Raw genomic sequence first — 21,844 nt, forward strand, 5'->3', positions numbered from 1 at the left:
GTATTCAAATATTCACCAGGATGAATACAGAAAAACATATTGGGAATAAATCAAATAATATATGCTGAATGAGAGAGCAAAAGCTATTACTGTAAAGCAGATAGTATTAATGCATGAGAACAAACTCTTTTGAAACACTGATACGAAACAGAGAAAATCATACTTCTTAATCTAATCCCTACTTAGAATCTTAGACACAGAGGTTACGTTTTTCCCAAAAAGTGTTAGACATTTGATGTAAATATATTGGTGTTAACCTGTACATTTTAACATTCTAACATTTAGAACTTATTATCCTGCTAAACAAATATGTCTCACATTTATATAGCTGCCCATCTCACAATAAAGTGACTCTAGGCAACTTACAATAAAAACAATAATAAAATCCAAATGTTAAGAACTACAATTTTAAAAAATCAGCAATATTATTATTAACAAAATAGTAGAGACAATTGATGTTAAAAATAATCCAGTCAGTTTATCAATTCATCAATTCAAATATGTCCTTAAGACATGACTGCTGCATTATTACTGATACTAAATAAATGCAGGTAGGCTGCAGGCATCATCCTCTATTTACACTTAAATATACTATTGGGATCTGCAAAACTCACTTATTTGGGAAGAGAACGTTTCAGAGGATTCTGGAATGATCCATTCCCCCACCAGACTATGCTTTTTTAAAAACTGCTTTTAAAATAATAACAGAAAAAAGAAAAGAAAAAAAACACTAAGATAATTATAATGCGACTACATATATTTTCAAAAAAGAAAAAAACTACAATAAAAAGTGCTTAACAAAAAAGTGAAAAAATACAATAGAAAAAAGAAAAAAGAAAAAACAATATATAATATATTGTTATAAGAATTAACAGTTATAATTCTATATATACTTATCTAATGTAAATATTCAAGTGCCTATATATTAATTTCTAATACCCTTACATAACCCTGTCATTCTTTTTTTTTTTAACCTACTGTATTTTGTATAAATGAGTTCCACATTTCATTATACTTGTCCATACAAAGTCTACATCTATAGGCAATCTGCTCATGGGTGGCAAGTGTAACCAGGTCTTCAACCCATTGAGTGAATGGGGCTATACGTTTATCTTTCCAATATTGCAATATTAGTCTTTCAGCCATAGTAAGGGCATGGAGAATCCATTTGCATTGTCCAGTTGTCAATTTCCATGTACTAGGTATATAGTTCAAGAGAATATTATCCTCTGAAAAGTTTAGCTTTTGTTGCTCAATCATATTTATATAGTCCACTACTTTCTCCTAAAACTTAGTATAGGACATTGTAAAAACATGTGTTTTAAAGAAGCATTATCCTTTGCCAACAAAATACTGTTTTTGACAGTCCTTTTCTATACAAACATAATGGAGTCCAATAAATTCTAAATATTACTTTTTTGTTGTATAGGTTGTAATTTGAGGTCTACTGACACTCTTGCTATAGAAGTTAAGACATTCTACCATTGTATATGCAATATAGGAACCTCTAATTCTTTATTCCACTCATTCCTTAGCATCTGCATATCAAATTGATTTATTGATAACAAATATCTATAAAAATTAATAATAGGTTTTTTAGTTTTGAAGGATTTAACAAGTTGTTCTAGTATCTCAGGTGTCTCAGAAGCTGAAAATGCTGCTGGTCCAAACAGTGTTGTTAACAAATGTTGTAGCTGTAAATATTGTCATTGGGTTACATTTGATAGATGATATTTATCTTTTAACACAATGTATGTTAAAAATTCATCTTCATCATCTATCAGTTGGTCCAAAGTCAGTATCTCCACTTCCATCCAATTTTCCATACTACCATCGTTTTCCCAATTTTTAAAGTTGGGTTTCCTCATAAAACCAATTTAGCACGGGAAAAGGGGTCAAATCTTTTTTATTTAGATATTACATTCCATAACTTTCTAACTGATGTAATTGTTTCCAGAGATACTAGAGTTTTGGTATATTTAGATCGTAATGCTGTCCATCCAACGAAAGGTGCTATATATGTATATTCCAAAGTTGCCCAAATCGGAAAATTAACACCAATTGTTGGCTTAGTATTTAATACTTGACAATAGGTAAGCATGATGATACAGCTCCAGATTTGGAAAACGGAATCCTCCCTCATTAATTGGTAATCGCATTTTCTGTAAAGATATTCTAGGAATTGAAGAACCCCATAGAAATTCTCTAAACAAAGAATTTATTTTCTGAAAATATTTTCCAAATATATGACCCCCACCAGACTATGCTGACTTCCCTCTGGAATATATCATCCCAGGACTGCTTTGGTGTTTTTCTAAAGTAAGTCCTCTGAACTGGAACCAGTTCAAGGTGTCCTGGGAAGAGTCCAGGTCCAAACACACATATTTTATCTGGGGTGCTATGTTCAGGACATCTCAAACTGCTTCCAGTTTAGAGGATTTATTTCCAGAAAGCGCCAAATTACCCTTTGAAATGGCATGGTCCAGAAGAACACCTTAAAATAGTGTCATGGAAGCAGGAGGAATTACCTAAGAATAAGAAATATTAGAACATAAAGGATACAAATCTGAGTGCCCTTGACTGAGAAAACTTACAGGGTGCTAACTCTCAAATAAGTATCAATTTCAGTCTTAGCTAAAAGTTAAATTATTTAATTTCAAGAGAATTAATGATGCAAGTGACTCAGTTCAATGGACATAATTTTCAATTTTAAAAATTTCAGTATGTCCCATTCATTTATAAATGATGTAACTAAATCAATACTTCAGTTTTGGCAGAATTATGCCCTGTTGGTTGCATTCAGAGATTCCACTGATTTCTGTGATTGTTTTATGAGTAGGTACATCACAACCATAGAGGAAAGTCCTGTGATTTATTTCTAGATAAAAGTGAATAGAAATATTTTAATTTTATAATCCAATCCAGAATTTATTTACTCAAAAGTATTTATCTAATTCCAATTCACCATGCATGCACTATCTGCCTTCAGAGCTACTTTAGAATTGAATGATGACAATATGATTAAATTCCAAGAAACATTAGGCTAAGACTGATTGACTTTCAGCGTAATTCTTCCTGTACATGTTTAACTGGATGCCCTCTTTTGAACAAGCGCAAAAGTCATACTCAAAATAAGCTAGCAAATCAGCCGATTGACGGGATAAGGAGTTGCTCAGTGAGGTAGGAACAGTTCTTCCATTTTACCTACTCTCCTATTGAGCCAATCAGCTGTTTGTTTGGCTTGTTTTGACAGAGTTCTTTTAAGAGGGCCAGATCTCCTACTTTACTGTGGTGTTTCCCCTGGTAGCTACTGAGTTGTTTGGCATGCTGCAGGGCACTGTTGATACAACAACAATTGGGAGTTATGCTCAGCACTTTCCTCCCAAAGGAAAAAATGGCAGCAAAGAAAAGTGCTCAGAATCCAAGGACAGGGGACATGCCCACACTGGCTTGAAGTGGCTAATAGGCAGCAGGCTATTTCCACCCCCTATAAATGACCTGATTGTGCTGCAGGCACAATAATCCAAGAAAAATTCAGATTTGACACACTTGCTACCAGCTTGAGGGAGAAAGCACTGCTTTACAACTGGAACAGCTACAGATGTCTTAGACTTGTCTTGTTCATGTCTGAGGATAAAATGAGGGAACAGTCATGAGGACATAGTAGAATGAAGAGGTTGATAGGGCATGAGCTTCAAAGAAAAGTTTGAATAATACCATTATAATAGCACCCATTTCCTTTTAAAAGGTTTACATTTAAAAGGTTTTGGCAGCCATATATTTAAATTTCTTCAGCAAAGGATCGTTACCTTGTCGTGGTGCTGGAGCTTGAGCACCTCAATGATGCCATGAGCTAAACCATGAAGGGCCACCCAAGATGGGAAGGTCATGACAGAGAGGTCAGACTAAATGCGATCCCTGGGGAAGGTAATGGCAACCCACCCCAGTATTCTTGCCGTGAAAACTAAATGGATCAGTACAACCAGAGATATGTCGGTATACCATCGGAAGATGAGACCCCCAGGTCGGAAGATGGTCAAAACGCTACTGGGGAGGAACAGAGGATGAGTTCAACTAGCCCCAGACGTGATGACGCAGCTAGCTCAAAGCCGAAAGGACGGCTAGCGGCCGACGGTGCTGGTGGTGAACGGCGAATCCGATGTTCTAAGGATCAACACACCATCGGAACCTGGAATGTAAGATCTATGAGCCAGGGCAAATTGGATGTGGTTATTGGTGAGATGTCAAGATTAAAGATAGACATTCTGGGCGTCAGTGAACTGAAATGGACTGGAATGGGCCACTTCACATCAAATGACCACCAGATCTACTACTGTGGACAAGAGGACCACAGAAGAAATGGAGTAGCCTTCATAATTAATAGTAAAGTGGCTAAAGCAGTGCTTGGATACAACCCAAAGAACGACAGAATGATCTCAATTCGAATTCAGGGCAAGCCATCTAACATCACAGTGATCCAAATATACGCCCCAACCACAAATGCTGAAGAAGCTGAAGTAGAGCAGTTCTATGAGGATCTGCAGCACCTACTGGACAACACGCCTAAAAGAGATGTTATTTTCATCACAGGAGACTGGAATGCTAAGGTGGGCAGTCAAATGACACCTCGAATTACAGGTAAGTATGGCCTGGGAGAACAAAATGAAGCAGGACATAGGCTGATAGAATTTTGCCAAGACAATTCACTCTGCATAACAAACACTCTCTTCCAACAACCTAAGAGAAGGCTTTATACATGGACTTCACCAGATGGACAACACCGAAATCAGATTGATTACATCCTTTGCAGCCAAAGGTGGCGGACATCTGTACACTCGGTAAAAACAAGGCCTGGAGCTGACTGTAGTTCCGATCACGAACTTCTTCTTGCACAATTTAGGATCAGACTAAAGAGATTAGGGAAGACCCACAGATCAGCTAGATATGAGCTCACTAATATTCCTAAGGAATATGCAGTGGAGGTGAAGAATAGATTTAAGGGACTGGACATAGTAGATAGGGTCCCAGAAGAACTCTGGACAGAAGTTGGCAGCATTGTTCAGGAGGCGGCAACAAAATACATCCCAAAGAAAGAGAAAACCAAGAAGGCAAAATGGCTGTCTGCTGAGACACTAGAAGTAGCCCAAGAAAGAAGGAAAGCAAAAGGCAACAGTGATAAGGGGAGATATGCCCAATTAAATGCAAAATTCCAGAGGTTAGCCAGAAGAGATAAGGAATTATTTTTAAACAAGCAATGTGCGGAAGTGGAAGAAGACAACAGAATAGGAAGGACAAGAGACCTCTTCCAGAAAATTAGAAACATTGGAGGTAAATTCCAGGCAAAACTGGGTATGATCAAAAACAAAGATGGCAAGGACCTAACAGAAGAAGAAGAGATCAAGAAAAGGTGGCAAGAATATACAGAAGACCTGTATAGGAAGGATAACAATATCGGGGATAGCTTTGACGGTGTGGTCAGGGAGCTAGAGCCAGACATCCTGAAGGGTGAGGTTGAGTGGGCCTTAAGAAGCATTGCTAATAACAAGGCAGCAGGAGACGACGGCATCCCAGCGGAACTGTTCAAAATCTTGCAAGATGATGCTGTCAAGGTAATGCATGCTATATGCCAGCAAATTTGGAAAACACAAGAATGGCCATCAGATTGGAAAAAATCAACTTATATCCCCATACCAAAAAAGGGAAACACTAAAGAATGTTCAAACTATCGAACAGTGGCACTCATTTCGCATGCCAGTAAGGTAATGCTCAAGATCCTGCAAGGTAGACTTCAGCAGTTCATGGAGCGAGAATTGCCAGATGTACAAGCTGGGTTTAGAAAAGGCAGAGGAACTAGAGACCAAATTGCCAATATCCGCTGGATAATGGAAAAAGCCAGGGAGTTTCAGAAAAACATCTATTTCTGTTTTATTGACTATTCTAAAGCCTTTGACTGTGTGGACCATAACAAATTGTGGCAAGTTCTTAGCGGTATGGGGATACCAAGTCATCTTGTCTGCCTCCTGAAGAATCTGTATAACGACCAAGTAGCAACAGTAAGAACAGACCACGGAACAACTGACTGGTTTAGGATTGGGAAAGGAGTACGGCAGGGCTGTATACTCTCACCCTACCTATTCAACTTGTATGCAGAACACATCATGCGACAAGCTGGGCTTGAGGAATCCAAGGTTGGAGTTAAAATCTCTGGAAGAAACATTAACAATCTCAGATATGCAGATGATACCACTTTGATGGCTGAAAGCGAAGAGGAACTGAGGAGCCTTATGATGAAGGTGAAAGAAGAAAGTGCAAAAGCTGGTTTGCAGCTAAACCTCAAAAAAACCAAGATTATGGCAACCAGCTTGATTGATAACTGGCAAATAGAGGGAGAAAATGTAGAAGCAGTGAAAGACTTTGTATTTCTAGGTGCAAAGATTACTGCAGATGCTGACTGCAGTCAGGAAATCAGAAGACGCTTAATCCTTGGGAGAAGAGCAATGACAAATCTCGATAAAATAGTTAAGAGCAGAGACATCACACTGACAACAAAGGTCCGCATAGTTAAAGCAATGGTGTTCCCCGTAGTAACATATGGCTGCGAGAGCTGGACCATAAGGAAGGCTGAGCGAAGGAAGATCGATGCTTTTGAACTGTGGTGTTGGAGGAAAATTCTGAGAGTGCCTTGGACTGCAAGAAGATCAAACCAGTCCATCCTCCAGGAAATAAAGCCAGACTGCTCACTGGGAATGATATTAAAGGCAAAACTGAAATACTTTGGCCACATAATGAGAAGACAGGACACCCTGGAGAAGATGCTGATGCTAGGGAGAGTGGAAGGCAAAAGGAAGAGGGGCCGACCAAGGGCAAGATGGATGGATGATATTCTAGAGGTGACGGACTCGTCCCTGGGGGAGCTGGGGGTGTTGACGACCGACAGGAAGCTCTGGCGTGGGCTGGTCCATGAAGTCACGAAGAGTCGGAAGCGACTAAACGAATAAACAACAACAACAAATATTTAAATTTAAAATGTTTTTAACTACTAGCACATTTTGGAATGAAACTAATTCAGCAATGCCAACACTTATTGTTGGCAAAGCACAAAAATGGTGTGGGGGGGGGGAGAAATTAGGTAATGGCAGCGCCATGCCAGACAGTGAAGAACCCAGAAGTGGAATAGGATAGGATTTGATTCACCATTCAACTCAGAACTACATGGATGACAGGAAGCATTACCTACTTCCTCAACTAGCTACAGATCAATCTTAAATTTACCAGTGTATAGAACATGTAAGAAATTATTACCAATAACCCAATACACTCAGTGCTGCCACTGTAATAGCTTCTAGTTCAACAATCTTGACCACAATGTGCAGCTAATGTGATACTGTTCTGTTTTTAAATAAGTTGAACTGATTTCCTCTCCTGTTTTTTTCCATTTTATATTTAAGAATATCCATTACTGAATCTCGGAATTTTTAAAGTAAGGGTTATTTTAAGTAGGCTTCCTGTTTCTTCCTGGAGTATGGATCTGATAGTGACTCAAATGATTAAATTCCATCTTTTTTGTCTGTAAAGACACATGCAGGGTTTATAGTGTAAATGTAATGGTTGCCCAGTCCAAATACTCAGACTCACAAGAGGTTGCTAAATGAAATCTGATTTATTAAGGAACTTATGACAAGTACAGAGAAAGCTGAGAATGACAGAAAGCGCGCCAAATACAAACTTAAAACCCTCGTTGCAAACATAACCCCGCCTCCCTACCAGCAGAGCCGCCCATCCCAGGTGCTGGCAACCGTCAGTTCTCCTAGCCTGGGAAAGCAACCTTGAACACAGGAGATAACCCAAATACATTCCGAGCTCACAGCCAAGAGATAAACCACTCCCAACAGGAACTGTCCTCCCGGCAAAGATGAAACATGCATCCAGCTAATGACATGCGAAACGTTACGATGTATCAAACACATTGAAACGGCGAACATGACACTAAATTATTATGGAATTCTGAACTTTCATTCTCATTTTTTTTTGTCTTTGAAGTATGCACAACTACCACTGCTTTCTCAAAAAGTACTGTAATAATTTAACAAGATCAGCTTAAAATATATCCAGTAGTCTGAGCAATTTATTACAAGGCAAGAATAAAAAAGGACAGAAAGACAGTTATTTTATTTATTTATTTATTTATATCTCACCTTTATTATTTTTATAAATAACTCAAGGCGGTGAATACACCTAATACTCCTTCCTCCTCCTATTTTCCCCACAACAGCAACCCTGTGAGGTGAGTTGGGCTGAGAGTAAGTGACTGGCCCAAGGTCACCCAGCCGGCTTTCACTGACACATTTCAGTATCTTTGGCAAATGGCAGCATAAATCGTTTCCCAATCAGTTGATTCTAAGAAGTATAAATAAGTATAAATATTTTTAAACTATATTTTTTAAAAATACCAATTTGAAGAGACAAGTATCTGTGTTCCTATTTAGATCAACAGATATGTGCTTCTGACTTCACATTCTAAGCAACACTACTGTTATATATATTGTACCCATTAATATTTTGTATTAAAACTTAGGGAGAAAATATTATTTCATTTCCATGTTTTCCTACCTAAGGTTGATAAAATAATTATTATTTTATTAATTTCCTTCAATTTAAATAATTTTATATCTATTCTTGATACCAACTCATTTCCAGAACTAAGCCATTAATGAGTTAGTTCCAAATATTTGGAAAGGATTCTGCTCAGGAAAGCAATCCTAAAGTTTAGAGAATAAACTGGGGAGCCTGGATGGGGTGCACAGGCTTCAGCTTAATCCAAGTAAGACTGAGTGGCTTTGCATGTCTGGACCTTCTGGTGCCAGGGATTTTCCATTATTGGTCTTGGATGAGATGGCTCTGCCTCAGACAGACCCAGTACGCAATCTGGGGGTCCTCCTGCACTCACGGCTCCTGGTCTAAGAGCAGGTGGCAGCTGTGCCTAGGAGGGCTTTTGTACACCTTTGAGGTGTGCGCCAGTTGTGCCTGTTCTTCGACCAGGAGGCCCTATTCACTGTCATTCATGCCCTTGTGACCTCCCATCTGAACCACTGCAACATGCTTTACATGGGGCTGCCCCTGAAGAGCATTCTGAAGCTTCAACTGATACAGAATACAGCAGCACAGGTAGTAAATAGCACCAGTTGTTTGGTGCATGTAACACCTCTACTCCATGAGCTGCATTGGTTGCCAATGCACTTCCGAGTGCAATTCAAGATGCAATTCAACCCACATCATCTGGAATAGGCTTTGCTCCTCCTCCTCCTCCTCCTCTTTAATATCAGTATCTTGTTCTTAAGTGGTATCCACCCCTCTAGTCATCATTAGGATTTTTAAAACTTTCTGTCAGTGATTAAACAAGACAATTTACACCCCTTCCTTTTACAAATTCTCTTAAATATTCTATAGCTCAATTGCTTTAAACTGTTCTTTATGGCTTTTATTATGTTATTGGGAGCAAGATTGTTGTTGCTGTTGTTTTAAATGTTCTTATAGTATACAGATTAATATATTTCTTTCAAGAAATCCATCAAAATCCAAAAGCCACTATTACAGGAAATAATGGCAAGGAGACCTCATTCATTTATGCTATTTAAAAAGTCTTTAAAAGGTACGATCATTTACTAGGCACATAAGCAACACACCATGACACACAGGTAGACTAATAATATGCTGGTTGAGGCTTATAGGAGTGGAACACATCTGGAGGGCGCAAGATTTAAAATGGCTGAATTCACACAGATGTAAGATTTTCTACAAATTAGAAACAACCAGCTACAACATTATGCGATATCTATGTATTGTATTGCAGAGGTTCCCGACAAGACATCACTGCTGAGATGAGGCAACAGTGAGATGAAAGGAATGCCTCTACTGAGTTTTCATATTACTAATATAACAGAAGAGTTCATAAATCTAGAATTTAAACTTGTAACATACATTTAAGTAACTCCTTTAAAAATCTGATTTAATTGTTAGATTATCTAATAGAAGATTTGGCTGATTAAATGGTTGCACCTAGCTATAATTAGATAAAACTCTTCAAGGTTCAGCTCTACATTTGCCTAACTTACCATGTAAAGCTCCATGTATACCTTATAAATAATTTGGTAAGGACAATGTCTAAAGGTTCATTTGGTTATTTTTGCTTTAATCTGGATTTGGTCTGTTACTATAATTGACAATGAAAATGGAAGGGTTCCTTGAAATTATAACATACTATTATTTATATATCTCTTTCCAATAGAAAATGCCCTTCCCATGGCTAAATCACATATTATTAACAGGTAGACCTCGTTTAGCAACCACTTGTTGCACTCATGCTACACCTCACGGGCCACTCACACCCCCTCCTCCAGCTGGCAGCAGCCACCCCAGTCCCACTGTGCTCGTGCCGCACCTTGCCTGCCAGCCAGCCTGCTTGTAAACCACCTGGGATTGCTTAACAACCCATGATCCTTGCTTAACAATGGCAACGGGGATGCCAGGATTGCCACCACTAAGCAATGTGGTCATATGACATTGCACTTATGACTGCATTGCTTAGCAAAGGAAATTCTGGTCCTGATTACCATTGTTAACTGAGGACTACCTGTATTCAGAAGTAAGCCTTCAGTGCAGTCATATCAATTAAAAATATTATAGTCAGAAATTCAAGCCAAGCCTCCAAAGAGGAGGAAAAAACCCTGGCTTTCTTCATACAAAAAGTGACTTAAAGGACAATTTCTTCTTAATCTCTCAGTTGCACAATGCAGAAGCAGTAAAAACATGCTGAACCTGCAAGCAGAAAGTTTTTGGGGTTTTGGCACAGTATGTCTTAAAAGCCTCAAGAAAAATTTCCATATTTACACTCAGTAAACTAGCTATAAAAATTATGTTTTATTACAATAATGTATTGTTTTTTAAAAAAATAGGACAACACAGAAATATTAGAATGCAACAATTTACAATAACATTTTTTAAACACATTAATTCAGCAGCTAAGATATACTGGCTCTATGTTTATGCTAAACTGTGTCAGGTATTTTTCCTTGATCAAAGAAAGTTATTTTTTGTTGATCCAAAGAAAGTTCACTTTATTCCAGGAAAAACAGCTATACTAGCAATTTGAGAGGCTGCTAGGAAGAATGATGATCCAGAGGAGTGCAGAAGAGCCTATTTATGCATCACAACAGTGATGAACATAAGGTAAGATATGTGCATCTTGGATTGGGGAACCTCTGCTGTATACTTAATCTAGTAGACTAAAGGGGTCTGTTCCCAGAGAATTAGTATTTTTCAGAAACTGAAAGCTGAGCCACTGTACAGTGACCTAATTTATGAGAAAAATCTGTACAGTAGGTATCAAGTGCCCAGTCCAAGATAAATAGCCCAATCCTAAAGTGTTCCCACCACTAAATCACATGAACATTTTAGTTGTATACTCTTGTAGCACAATTTTCATTAAGCAGATCTGTATCAATAAAGATTGAAAACCTTCCTAAGTATCTTTTCATTATTCAGAACCAAACCATTCTTATACCCTAACCTTAGCAAAATCTCAGCCTATCAAATGTTTGGTTCTGTTTCTCTTGACTTTTATCTACTCAAGATTTCTAGGCCCTGAATAACTGTTTTCTTGAATCATTCAGTCATCTAGAAAGATAGCTACCTGGTATATTCAGAAATATAAAATGCTGGCTCCTGGTAAAATGCCTGGTTTGTTTCCATATATAGCAGGGGTAGATAACTTTAACTCCAGGGACCACATGCAACCCCAGTTCCATTTCTTTAGGTCTCAGTGTATTCCCGAATCACATTGTTGCTCCCAAATACTTCAAGATCAGTGATACAATTTTTTCATTTTTTTGGCCAAAACACAGTGTGTAATGGGTATGCTACAATGTTTCTGAGATGTAACATAATCATTTCATGCTTTAAACCCCTGTCCACACTCAACTCCCCTTGAAGAGACTAAATATCTTGGCCCTGCCCACCCTTGTAATGTTAGCATATTAGTGGCCATGTCCCCCTATGCCTTCAGATGCCAAGAATTTTTTAAAAATCAAACTGTTTTTCCACCTGATATATTGTATGTTTTTTCTTAATTTATAATATTCCATAAGGGAAGAACCAAAAAAAAAAAAAAAGCCCAGAACAATATATTCCAATATTCCAATATAGTTTACATATAACACCAAATTTATCAAAAGAAGTTATTATTAGCTTAACATATTTTTCCATATCCAATAAAAATGTTATCCAACCCCCTGCGATATTAATAATAGAATTTGATGTGTAACTTTTTCCATAAGAGCAATTGACTGTACTCTGTGGTATTATCATTATCATATTCAGTGATAATTTTCTAAAAAAAGTTTCACTTTTGAGCAATTATTAAATTTGCTGCCAGGAATTAGAAAACAATAAACTCTTTTTTTTTTAGTTTAGAGTTATCTCCCTGAAAAATATGTAATAATCCCAACTCTGGAACACTTTCTACTTCTTGTTTATTATTTAGTTATTACAGTAACTTCTTTGAATATATCTTCCAATAAGTCACCATATTTTCACAAGTCCATCACATATGAAGTGTTCCCTTCTGAGCGTAATCCCTCCAACAGTTCTAAGATATTTGTGCTAGTATATTTGGAGTTAAATGTCAACAGTGTAGTATCTTCCACTGCATCTCTTGTATGGAAGCTGATAAAAAAAAAATCCACCTGGTTTGCCACTTCTTTTCAATTGTTTTTCTAAATCTGTATCCCAAGCTTCTTTTAAGCCTACAGGGGTCACCCACCTCTAATTCTAATAAAAATCTATAAATTTTTGAGATTGTTCTTTTGAGTTGAGAAGGGTAATTAGTAATATGTCAAAAATAGTTAAACAGTGAGACACTGACTTTTATATCCTTCTTATTAAAAAAAAAAAGGATTTAAGATGGAGCCATGTTAGCCAAGATAGATGGGAACCTTTATTCTTTACTATGTAGTATAAAAGTCTCCTATCCGGTTGCCACTGAAATCTCTCCAAGGCTTCAATAGCATTGACCTGTCCTCATTATAGAATCCTGAGGATACCAGTAAAGGTGTTAGAGGGGAGATGCCCTCTATCAAATCTGTGTTTCTTTATTTCCAAACTTGAAATGTAGCTTTCAATAACATATAATTTATATTACTTATTTTTATAAATTATTTTGTGAAAAAAAAAATCTGGTTTATAGATTCGTGTCCTGTATATTTTTAACTATCTATTGTCTTGTTGGATCTTTCAATATGTATGTCCCAAATATGCTGCCAGATAATATAATGTATAAAATGGAATTTCCAGTTTTCCTGGTTTCTGAGATCTATATATATGATCTTATTAATTCTTTTTTGGTACTGAAATAAAAAATTGGATTTTTCTTTGCCATTATGTTAATATTTTATCCAGCACTTCTACTGGAAGTTTGAAATAAAAACATTAATTCTGAAGGACCATCATTTTAAATGACCCAATTCGACCCACAATATCTCAACATTTCTTACTCCAGATTTTCATTTCTTTTTAATTTTTTTCCCCACATTGGGATAAAGTTATTATTAAACACTTTTTCTAATGTTTCCAGTGATATTAATTCCTTGATATTTGAAGGATTTCTATTTTAGGAGAGATATGGAAGAATATCAGTTGTGACTTTTGAAAATTTACTGTTAATTCTGATATTTCTGTAAATATCAGGATTAACAGTATTAACAGTATTAATTTCGTATCATCCACAAATAAATTTAACAAGATAATTTTTAACTCCTACAGTATTTTTATCCCTTCACTTTCCTTTTTGCTATGAAGAGCTACTGCTAATATTTCTATAATGGGGTTAAATAATATGGGGGATAACAAACAGCCCTGCCTGGTATATCTTGAGACTGAAAATTGTTCAGAATCATAATTATTCTTATTTTGGCATTGGTAATGCACAAGGCCTACCTGTATTATAAATTTGATCTATCATGTTGAAAAAGTAATTGCCAAACTTAAATGTTTTTCAAGTTTGTTTTAGAAATAGCCCTTCCACACAATCACAAGCTTTAAAGATATTTAATGACCATACCATTAGAGAAGACATGTTAATTTTACAAAACTAAATAATATTTAGCAATTTTTGGATGAGACTATATATATATATTTTTAGGAATAAAGCCTGATTGATTGGGACATGTAATAGTTCCTACAATCAATCTATTCTACAATTAATTTAATTTGAACTATACTATGGTTTAGTATATAATTTATAATCAAGATTAAGAAGAGGGATAAGTCTGTAAGAAGATACTTCCAGCAGATCTAACTGGTATAGGAATTAAAGTTATTTTAGAAGTGTGTCAGGATAAGGGAAGAAGATCTCTCTGATGCAGTGCATTGCTTAATGACAAAAATTCTGGTATAAGAATACCTTTAAATGCTCTACAGAATTCACCTGCTAACCTATCAGGGCCCGAACGTCTGACATTTTTAATATTTTTAAAAACCTCTTCAACTTCTGATTATGAAAATGGAGAATCAGAGTACTGAGCATCCATTAATGATTTTAGGAAAATCAATTTATCTAGATACTTACTAATTTTTCTATTACAGGGTTTTTAGAAGTGTACAATTCCTTTAAAAAATTGTAATTTTTTTTACTAATTTTTTTAATAATAGTGAGGATGTGACCTTAGTCTCTTTAATTGCATACAGTGTACACACACACACTTATAAATAACCTACCTTTTTGTCAAATTCATAGTATATTTGTTTTCAGAATACATTCTGGGTTGATATTTTGTCAGTTTCTAAAATATCAAGCTCTTCTTTTCTTTCTAATTCCTTATATATATATTAACTAGTCTGTTCTATTATGTTTGTTCCATGAATCCTTAATTCTGAAGATAAAGATAAAGTGTTCATCATCTGCTTAGATTTCTTTTTGATCCTGTGACTTTTGGTAGTCCCACATGTCAAGTTTCTTCTTGTCCCTCTTGTTGCCATGCCAAGTTCTACCAACATACTGTCTGTCCTGTTTTATCTCCCGCACCATCACCCTGCACAGGGCTTTGAGACACAGTTTCCTTGAACTTATTTATTTTTATTTATTTTTCAAATTTCTATCACCGCCCATCTCTCCCAAAAAGGGGACTCTGGGCAGTTATAAACTTGGACTTTATAACTGATATATCACATATCATAGGCCTGGATGCCATTTGTGTGGCAGTTAATCTCTTCTCTAATATGGCTCATTTCATTCCATGTTATCATTTTTCTTCACTCCTGATACAGCTTATCTGTTTAATCAACAAGTTTACCAGCATCCTGACTTGTTCAATCATCTCATTTCTAACAGAAATCAGAATAATAGAATATAAAGGTTGGGAGGAACTTTGAAGAACATCTTATCCACTCCCACAACCCCCCCCCTGCCAATCCACTATTACAACAACCCTGACAGATGGCCATTCAATTTGTTTATTACTTCCACTAAAGGAAAGGTCACCATCATCCAAGGCACAGTTCCATTCCTGAATAGCTTTTGCTATTAAATTCATGACACATTTTTGGAAAGCTCAATTTCAACTACTAGATGTAAAGTTCCACCTGCCTTCCACTGATGTGATTACTTTTTCTCAAGGTGCCTGATACCTTCAATTCACTGACTTATTCCTCTTCATTGGTCAAGAATGGGTCCAAAATAATCCTTAAAGTAATCATGAGGAAAGGTTCTTACTTGTAGATTATCAGATTCACCCTTTGTCTTCTGCTGCTTCACCTCCCCAGATTTCTTGGAAAATAAGGTAACTTTTTGGAATGCACGGACAGAGAAAGTCCACACAGGCACAATCTGTTCCAAGACTGTCACCCCCTCTGCCCCATTCCAGGTGGTGATAAGGCTTCAGTTGAAATGTGAATCAGAGTCTCAGGAACAACCCAAGTTCTCTCTAAAACCCAAAGAGATCTATCAGACATCTGAGCAGACTGAATTCTTCATCCCCATGGCATGGAGCAGCTGCAGAAAACTCTTCCTAGCCTTGAAGAGTTATCTGACCATGACAAGGGAGTGACAGTAACACCTCCAGCTCAAGATCATCACCACTGCCCCAAGATAAAAACTAGATCTAGTGGTGTGGTCACTGTTACGAGGTTTTTTTGGACGGGTGGGTGGGTTGTGCCTTCAAGTCAGTGTTGACTCCTGGCAACTGCCTGGACAAGTCCCTGCAGTTTTCTTGGCAAGGTTTTTCCTAAGTAGTTTGCCATTGCCTGCTTCCTAGAGCTGGGAGAGAGAGACTGGCCTAAGGTCACCCAGCTGGCTTTGTGGCTAAGGCAGGACTAGAACTCATGGTCTCCTGGTTTCTAGCCTGGTGCCTTAACTGCACCAAACTGGTAACTCTCTTATGAGTTAGGCCCATAATAACCTGGGCCAGGTCCATGGTTGCCATGAATTCCCAAGCTGCTTCTGAACCTGTGCCCAAAGAAGAGAAATTAAAGTTGCTCAGTACCATCAGTTTGAGGAACTCCACTACCAATCAAGCCACTATGTCAAGCAGCTCCCATACGGAGGCTGCAGTAGTTGGAAGGCTGATACAGCAATACAGTGACAGCAGTCCCATCTGATCCCTTGAGCCCGATCTCACTAGCAACGACTCACAACCAGTTAGCTAGGGAGCAGTGCCTAAAAGCCACCATGGTCTCTCAGATGGCAGTAGCTACTCCCTGTCCTTGCACTTGATTGGGCCACATTCAAAACCCAAGTCAGAATGTTTCCAAGAGGGGGACCCCTCTTATTCTCTATCAGATCATGGAAGATCGACCTGACATCCAATAGCAACAGTCAAAGCCTGGAACACTGAAGGTCCAATGACTGGGCATTGGGCCTGAGCGCAAGGGGCTGGAATGCAGAATCTGTATAACATGTCAAGATTGCCTTCCCTGACAGTACTTTGATCCATCTCACTGTATCTCCCTTGCCCATCACCATGATGATATTACAGCCTGCCCCTACCCTCAACACATTAATCCTACCATGTCCTCCCTTCCTCCCAAACAAAAGGCCTCAATTCATACTCTGATGATATAACCATCCATCAGCTGTCTAACCAGTTCTTTGGGACCTTCTGCCTAGCATTCAGCATCTCTAGTCTCGACAGTCAGCCTACCTACCTCCTTATTATCCATACACCACAAGCATACCACTCTCTGTTCTCCCTCTCTCTCACTGAAGTAGCTAGAGGCCTAAACCATGTTCACAAATAATATGAGCTGGGAAAACTGGAGAGTCACTCACCCACCAGAGTAAATATTTACATCCCAGCCATCATCAGACCCTAAATCCTGTCCACAAATCTACTTTCAGCCCAAATCACAAGTTGTATATGGAAACACAGCTCATTTTTTGAACACACAGATGGCAAATTCTGGAGCCGTGGAGTGATGGAACAGATAATACACACTCCAGTTCCTCTGAGTCCCACTGCAGTATGTATTGGGCAAGACAGCTCTACCAGCATGATAGGTACTACAACGTTACAGGCTGCAGACCTGCCCTCCAACTGAATCATCACCTGCTCCCATTGCCTCTCAATACTATTTCCTGAGTGCCCAAACTCTCCAGAACATGAAGTGAGGGTATCCCTGGATTGCCATCATTGCTGCCTCTCAAGTAGACAAGAGGAATCCAGTTGAACCAAATGTGCCACCACCATCTGGAAGAAAAATGCAGCCATCTCTATTGCTACCACCAGCACAAAAACAAATCTTCATCAGCTGAACAATGGTGTTTCAGTGTGCTGCGGTTCCACGGCCAGCTCGCCATTCAATCCAAATAGCTGTACAGTCCTGTCCCAGTCAAGATCAAATGATGTTCATCAAACAGATCCTCCTGACTGGTCATCTGAAAAGCCTCCCTTGCTGCCAGGCTTTGCTGCTGCTGCTGCTGTTACTGCTGCCACAACTCCTCACCCAAAGAGAGTCTGAAGACCCTCTGACTCCATACAGGCCCTCCTCACATACAAAAACCAACCTGAACAAGCTTTTTCTAAAACTCCTATGTTCTGATCCCAACACACACACACACGGGAAAAAAAAAAAAGGCCTGCAGATCTCAGAATGTTTTGTCATTCTTCATGATTTCCCATATGATTCTATGCTGCAACTTGGAATGGTTTTGACAGAACCAACAATTTTGGGAAGATTCACTATTATTCCATGTCTCCATTTCAAGACTGTCTCTGATTATGAATCAGTTTAGCCCTAGAGCTTTAGACATATTTTTTGCAATCCTTTTCAGACTAGTAGGCATCATGATTTTTTACAGAAGTCTTCAGCAATTTCATTTGAGCAGGATGTGGTTGATAATCTATCTGATAAGAACCTCACTGTAATGCCACAAGCTAAAGTTTGTGAGATTTACATAGGGCAGACCTGGCCCAAATCAGCATTGATTATTTAATGAAATATCCAAACAACTGGCCATAGGTATCCCTTTAATTGAATTGCTTGAAGTGGGGGGTAGGGGAGTGATACTTTTCCACACTGGCACATTGCATGCTGAATAACTTCGTCAGTAGGATCCACATGAAACTTTGATAACATTCAGGGCCAAAGATATGCACAAATTCAGGGAAATTGAAATGGGAAGGATATTTTTTTAATGGAATGTATGCATGGGAACAGAAAACACCAATCAGTAAGTGTACACAGAATAAGAATTTCAGTTACAAAAGCTAGTGTGGAAACAACATCAACTTTAGTTCAGGACTGGTTTATTAAACTAACAATATTTAAAACAACAAAAATTATTTTACCAATTGATGGCTCTCTTTAAAACCTTAATAAGAATAAAGTTAATTAACATTCACTTAGGCAAGTATTAATATTATATAATGAATTCCTCTGGAAAAAATGTTAAGTATCTTGAACATTTCAACTTCACCACATATTAAAACTATGAACCTATTGTTCCTGAATAAGTATTTCAGGAAATATAAATACTGTAGACCTCCCTATCATATACAGGAAATGACTGATCAATGATGCCTCCTTTCAACAAAATCCAGTGGTCTTTCCTGAGAAAGATAAACCTTGAGCTGTTTAATGATTTTTCTCCTCTTCCAATATTTCACATTGGCTGGTGTTTGCTGAGAAAACACAGGAAGTGGTAGTTCCTATACTATAGTTCCCCAGCTCACCCTCATATGACTTCTGTTTTAAATATTAAAATTAATGCTATGAAACATCATCTTCAGTATGTTGAATGAAGGAGCAAGTTCACCTTCAAGCAATTTCACCAATCTACATATGATGCACTGAAACGTTTTATAAAAAGAAAAATTACAATAAGCAATATCATCATATCAAAGGAGTAGGGATTTTTTTAGCATGTGCCTACAACAACTCCCTTTGGTACCATTAAAAACCATTTCTTCAACTATTTTTTTGACTCACAAAGCTTCTATGTTTCCATATATCAGCTAAAATATAATCTTAATCAAGTTTCTTTTTATACCTTTCTTCCAGTTGGTTTCTCCACCATGGTGCTATCGCTGACAGAATTCTGAACTTGAACTGTCTTTGTTGACCCAAACCTGGGCATTTTATAGTTGTTCACTAAATTTATCTTGCATCAATATGCTCATTATGTATCTGCCAAGTAAAAAAAAGAAAAAGAAATAAAAATAACCACCTGCATGTATGAAAATATTCAGCTACACAGATAAGAAATACACTGAGTCTTTATGGAATTGTTTAGATTTAGTAGTATAATTAAATTACATCAAGGCTCTTATAAACATAAATATAGTAGATATATGTTTCTGTTACCCTTATTCATCTGATAGAGACAATGACCTGAAAAACAACCCCCTATGTTAATGGTGGAGGCATTCTCTCTGGCAATACAGACTAAGTTCTCAAAGAACTTAAGACTCAGTCCATGATAGTTTTCAGAGGCTTAATAAAAATATTGGGGTTAATGTAGCATCAGAAACTATACATACATCACACCCATATATTACTAACCAGCATGTACAGGTAGTCCTCACTTAATGACTACCCTGTTCAGTGACTGTTTGAAGTTATGACAGCACTGAAAAAGTTACTTTATGACTGATCCTCACACTTAGGACCATTACAGTGTCCCTGCAGTCACATGATTAAGTTTTGGGGGTTTTGAGACTTCCGGGGAAGAAATGGCGGACTGAAGATGATTCTGCTAAAAGCGGAGCCAACAACCGCTGTGGAATGAAGAGCTGTTGAGGAGACTGGCTCTTTGATACTTCCTCTCTGGACAAGGAGAGGACTTGAGATTGCCCACAAATGCTCCAGAGAGTTGCTCCTCGCAAGTAGACTGCAAGTGGTCTCCAGGAGGTTTAGAGCTCTGAGACACGAGGGAATAGCCATCTTGCCCAAACTGCGGTTGGCGCCTTTGAAAGGACACTGGGTTCACATACTTCCTTTTCTAATCACTTTTGGAAATTGCTTGTTAACTGCTTTTCAGCTATTAATAATATTTAGATCGACAAGTTTTACAGCATCAGGTGAGTTTCCTTCAATCCTTAGCAAAAGAAGTTTTAAATACAAGAAGTTTAAGGACTTTAAAAAAAAGTTTTTTTTAATAAAAAGCAAAAGGGTGATTAAAACTTTGATTTTAGAAAGTTACAAACAGAGTAAGGGTCTAGAAGAATTTGAAATAAGATTTGAAATTTAAAACAAAAGCATTTTCCCACAGGAAGAATTCTTTATTCCAATTATAAAGAATCCTTCCTGTGGGAAAATGCTTTTATTTTGAATTCTTTTTAAAAAACATAATAAAATAAGAAAAATTGGACACCAGAGGAAACTAGAAGGAACTAAAGATTATTGTCATGGCCCAGGACTTAGACTCTGACTCTGAAGAAGTTGCTCCAGCTGAACCAGTAGAATGTTAGCCTCAGCAGACTCCAAACAAGGAATCACCTGAGGCTGATCAAATACAGACACTATCAGAACAGCTGGAGCAGTCAAATGATGGTGTATGGCTTCCAAGCCCTTGGACTCGGGGAGTAGAGCAGAGAGCAGAGCAAAGACACTCAATGCGGCTCCTTGCCAAGCGAGGGAGTAACTCTCTTAATTAAGAGGCAGCCCTGACCCATGTTTCTCCATTGGAAACAATTGTCTGATTTCCTGCTCTGGTGTGCCATTCCTGTAAATCCTGCTTGTGAAATTCTGACCTTGGACTAGCTGACAAACCTGACTTGGCTCTCTGAACTTTGGACTGGATTTTGACTACTCTTCTGTGTGCTCCTGTTGAAAGTGAAACCACCCAGGAAAGCTTTCTTTCCAAGAGACTTTGTCGATTTACATTTCTTCCCTTGTCTGCTGTTATCTGTTCAGCCTTGAGTAAATTGCTTTCCTCACCTAGCAACTGTGTGTGAGTTTGAGACCTGAAACAGGACAATTACAATTAAATGAGTACACTTAAATTCGACTTACAAATACAGAATGAAGTAAAATATTTTAACATTGGACATACTGAAGGATATTTTTGAACAATGGACTCAGAAATTAATTTTAAGCATGTCTGCTACTGTAGATAGACTGTGTTTAAAAGATGTTATGGAAGAGGGATAAGTTTTACCTGACAATATTGAGAGTGATTTGAAAGTGTATTTAAAAATGACAGGCTACAAGAATGACATGGAAAAAGATGTTACATTGGACATACAAAAGGAACCAGCTGATGTCTTAACAAACCAAGTGAGTAACCTGAATAATTTTCCTATACTGGATTTACAAAAGAGGCTTGTTAAAGCTTTGAAGAATTTTGTGAGAAGGG

General features: G+C 37.7%; 1 protein-coding gene across 3 annotated transcripts in view; it reads right to left on the minus strand.

Moving 5' to 3' along the window:
- The window catches only part of ANKRD12 (ankyrin repeat domain 12), a 92,575-nt gene that overhangs the window by 42,137 nt on the left and 28,594 nt on the right, over positions 1-21,844 (minus strand). For all 3 annotated transcript variants that reach the window (XM_063299111.1, XM_063299112.1, XM_063299110.1), the window contains one exon: positions 19,538-19,674. In XM_063299111.1, coding sequence (XP_063155181.1) covers positions 19,538-19,624 — 87 coding nt within the window. In that variant the 5' untranslated portion in view covers positions 19,625-19,674. The remainder of the gene's footprint in view (positions 1-19,537; positions 19,675-21,844) is intronic.

Source organism: Candoia aspera, chromosome 3 (assembly GCF_035149785.1).
Source record: "Candoia aspera isolate rCanAsp1 chromosome 3, rCanAsp1.hap2, whole genome shotgun sequence".
Taxonomy (NCBI): domain Eukaryota; kingdom Metazoa; phylum Chordata; class Lepidosauria; order Squamata; family Boidae; genus Candoia; species Candoia aspera.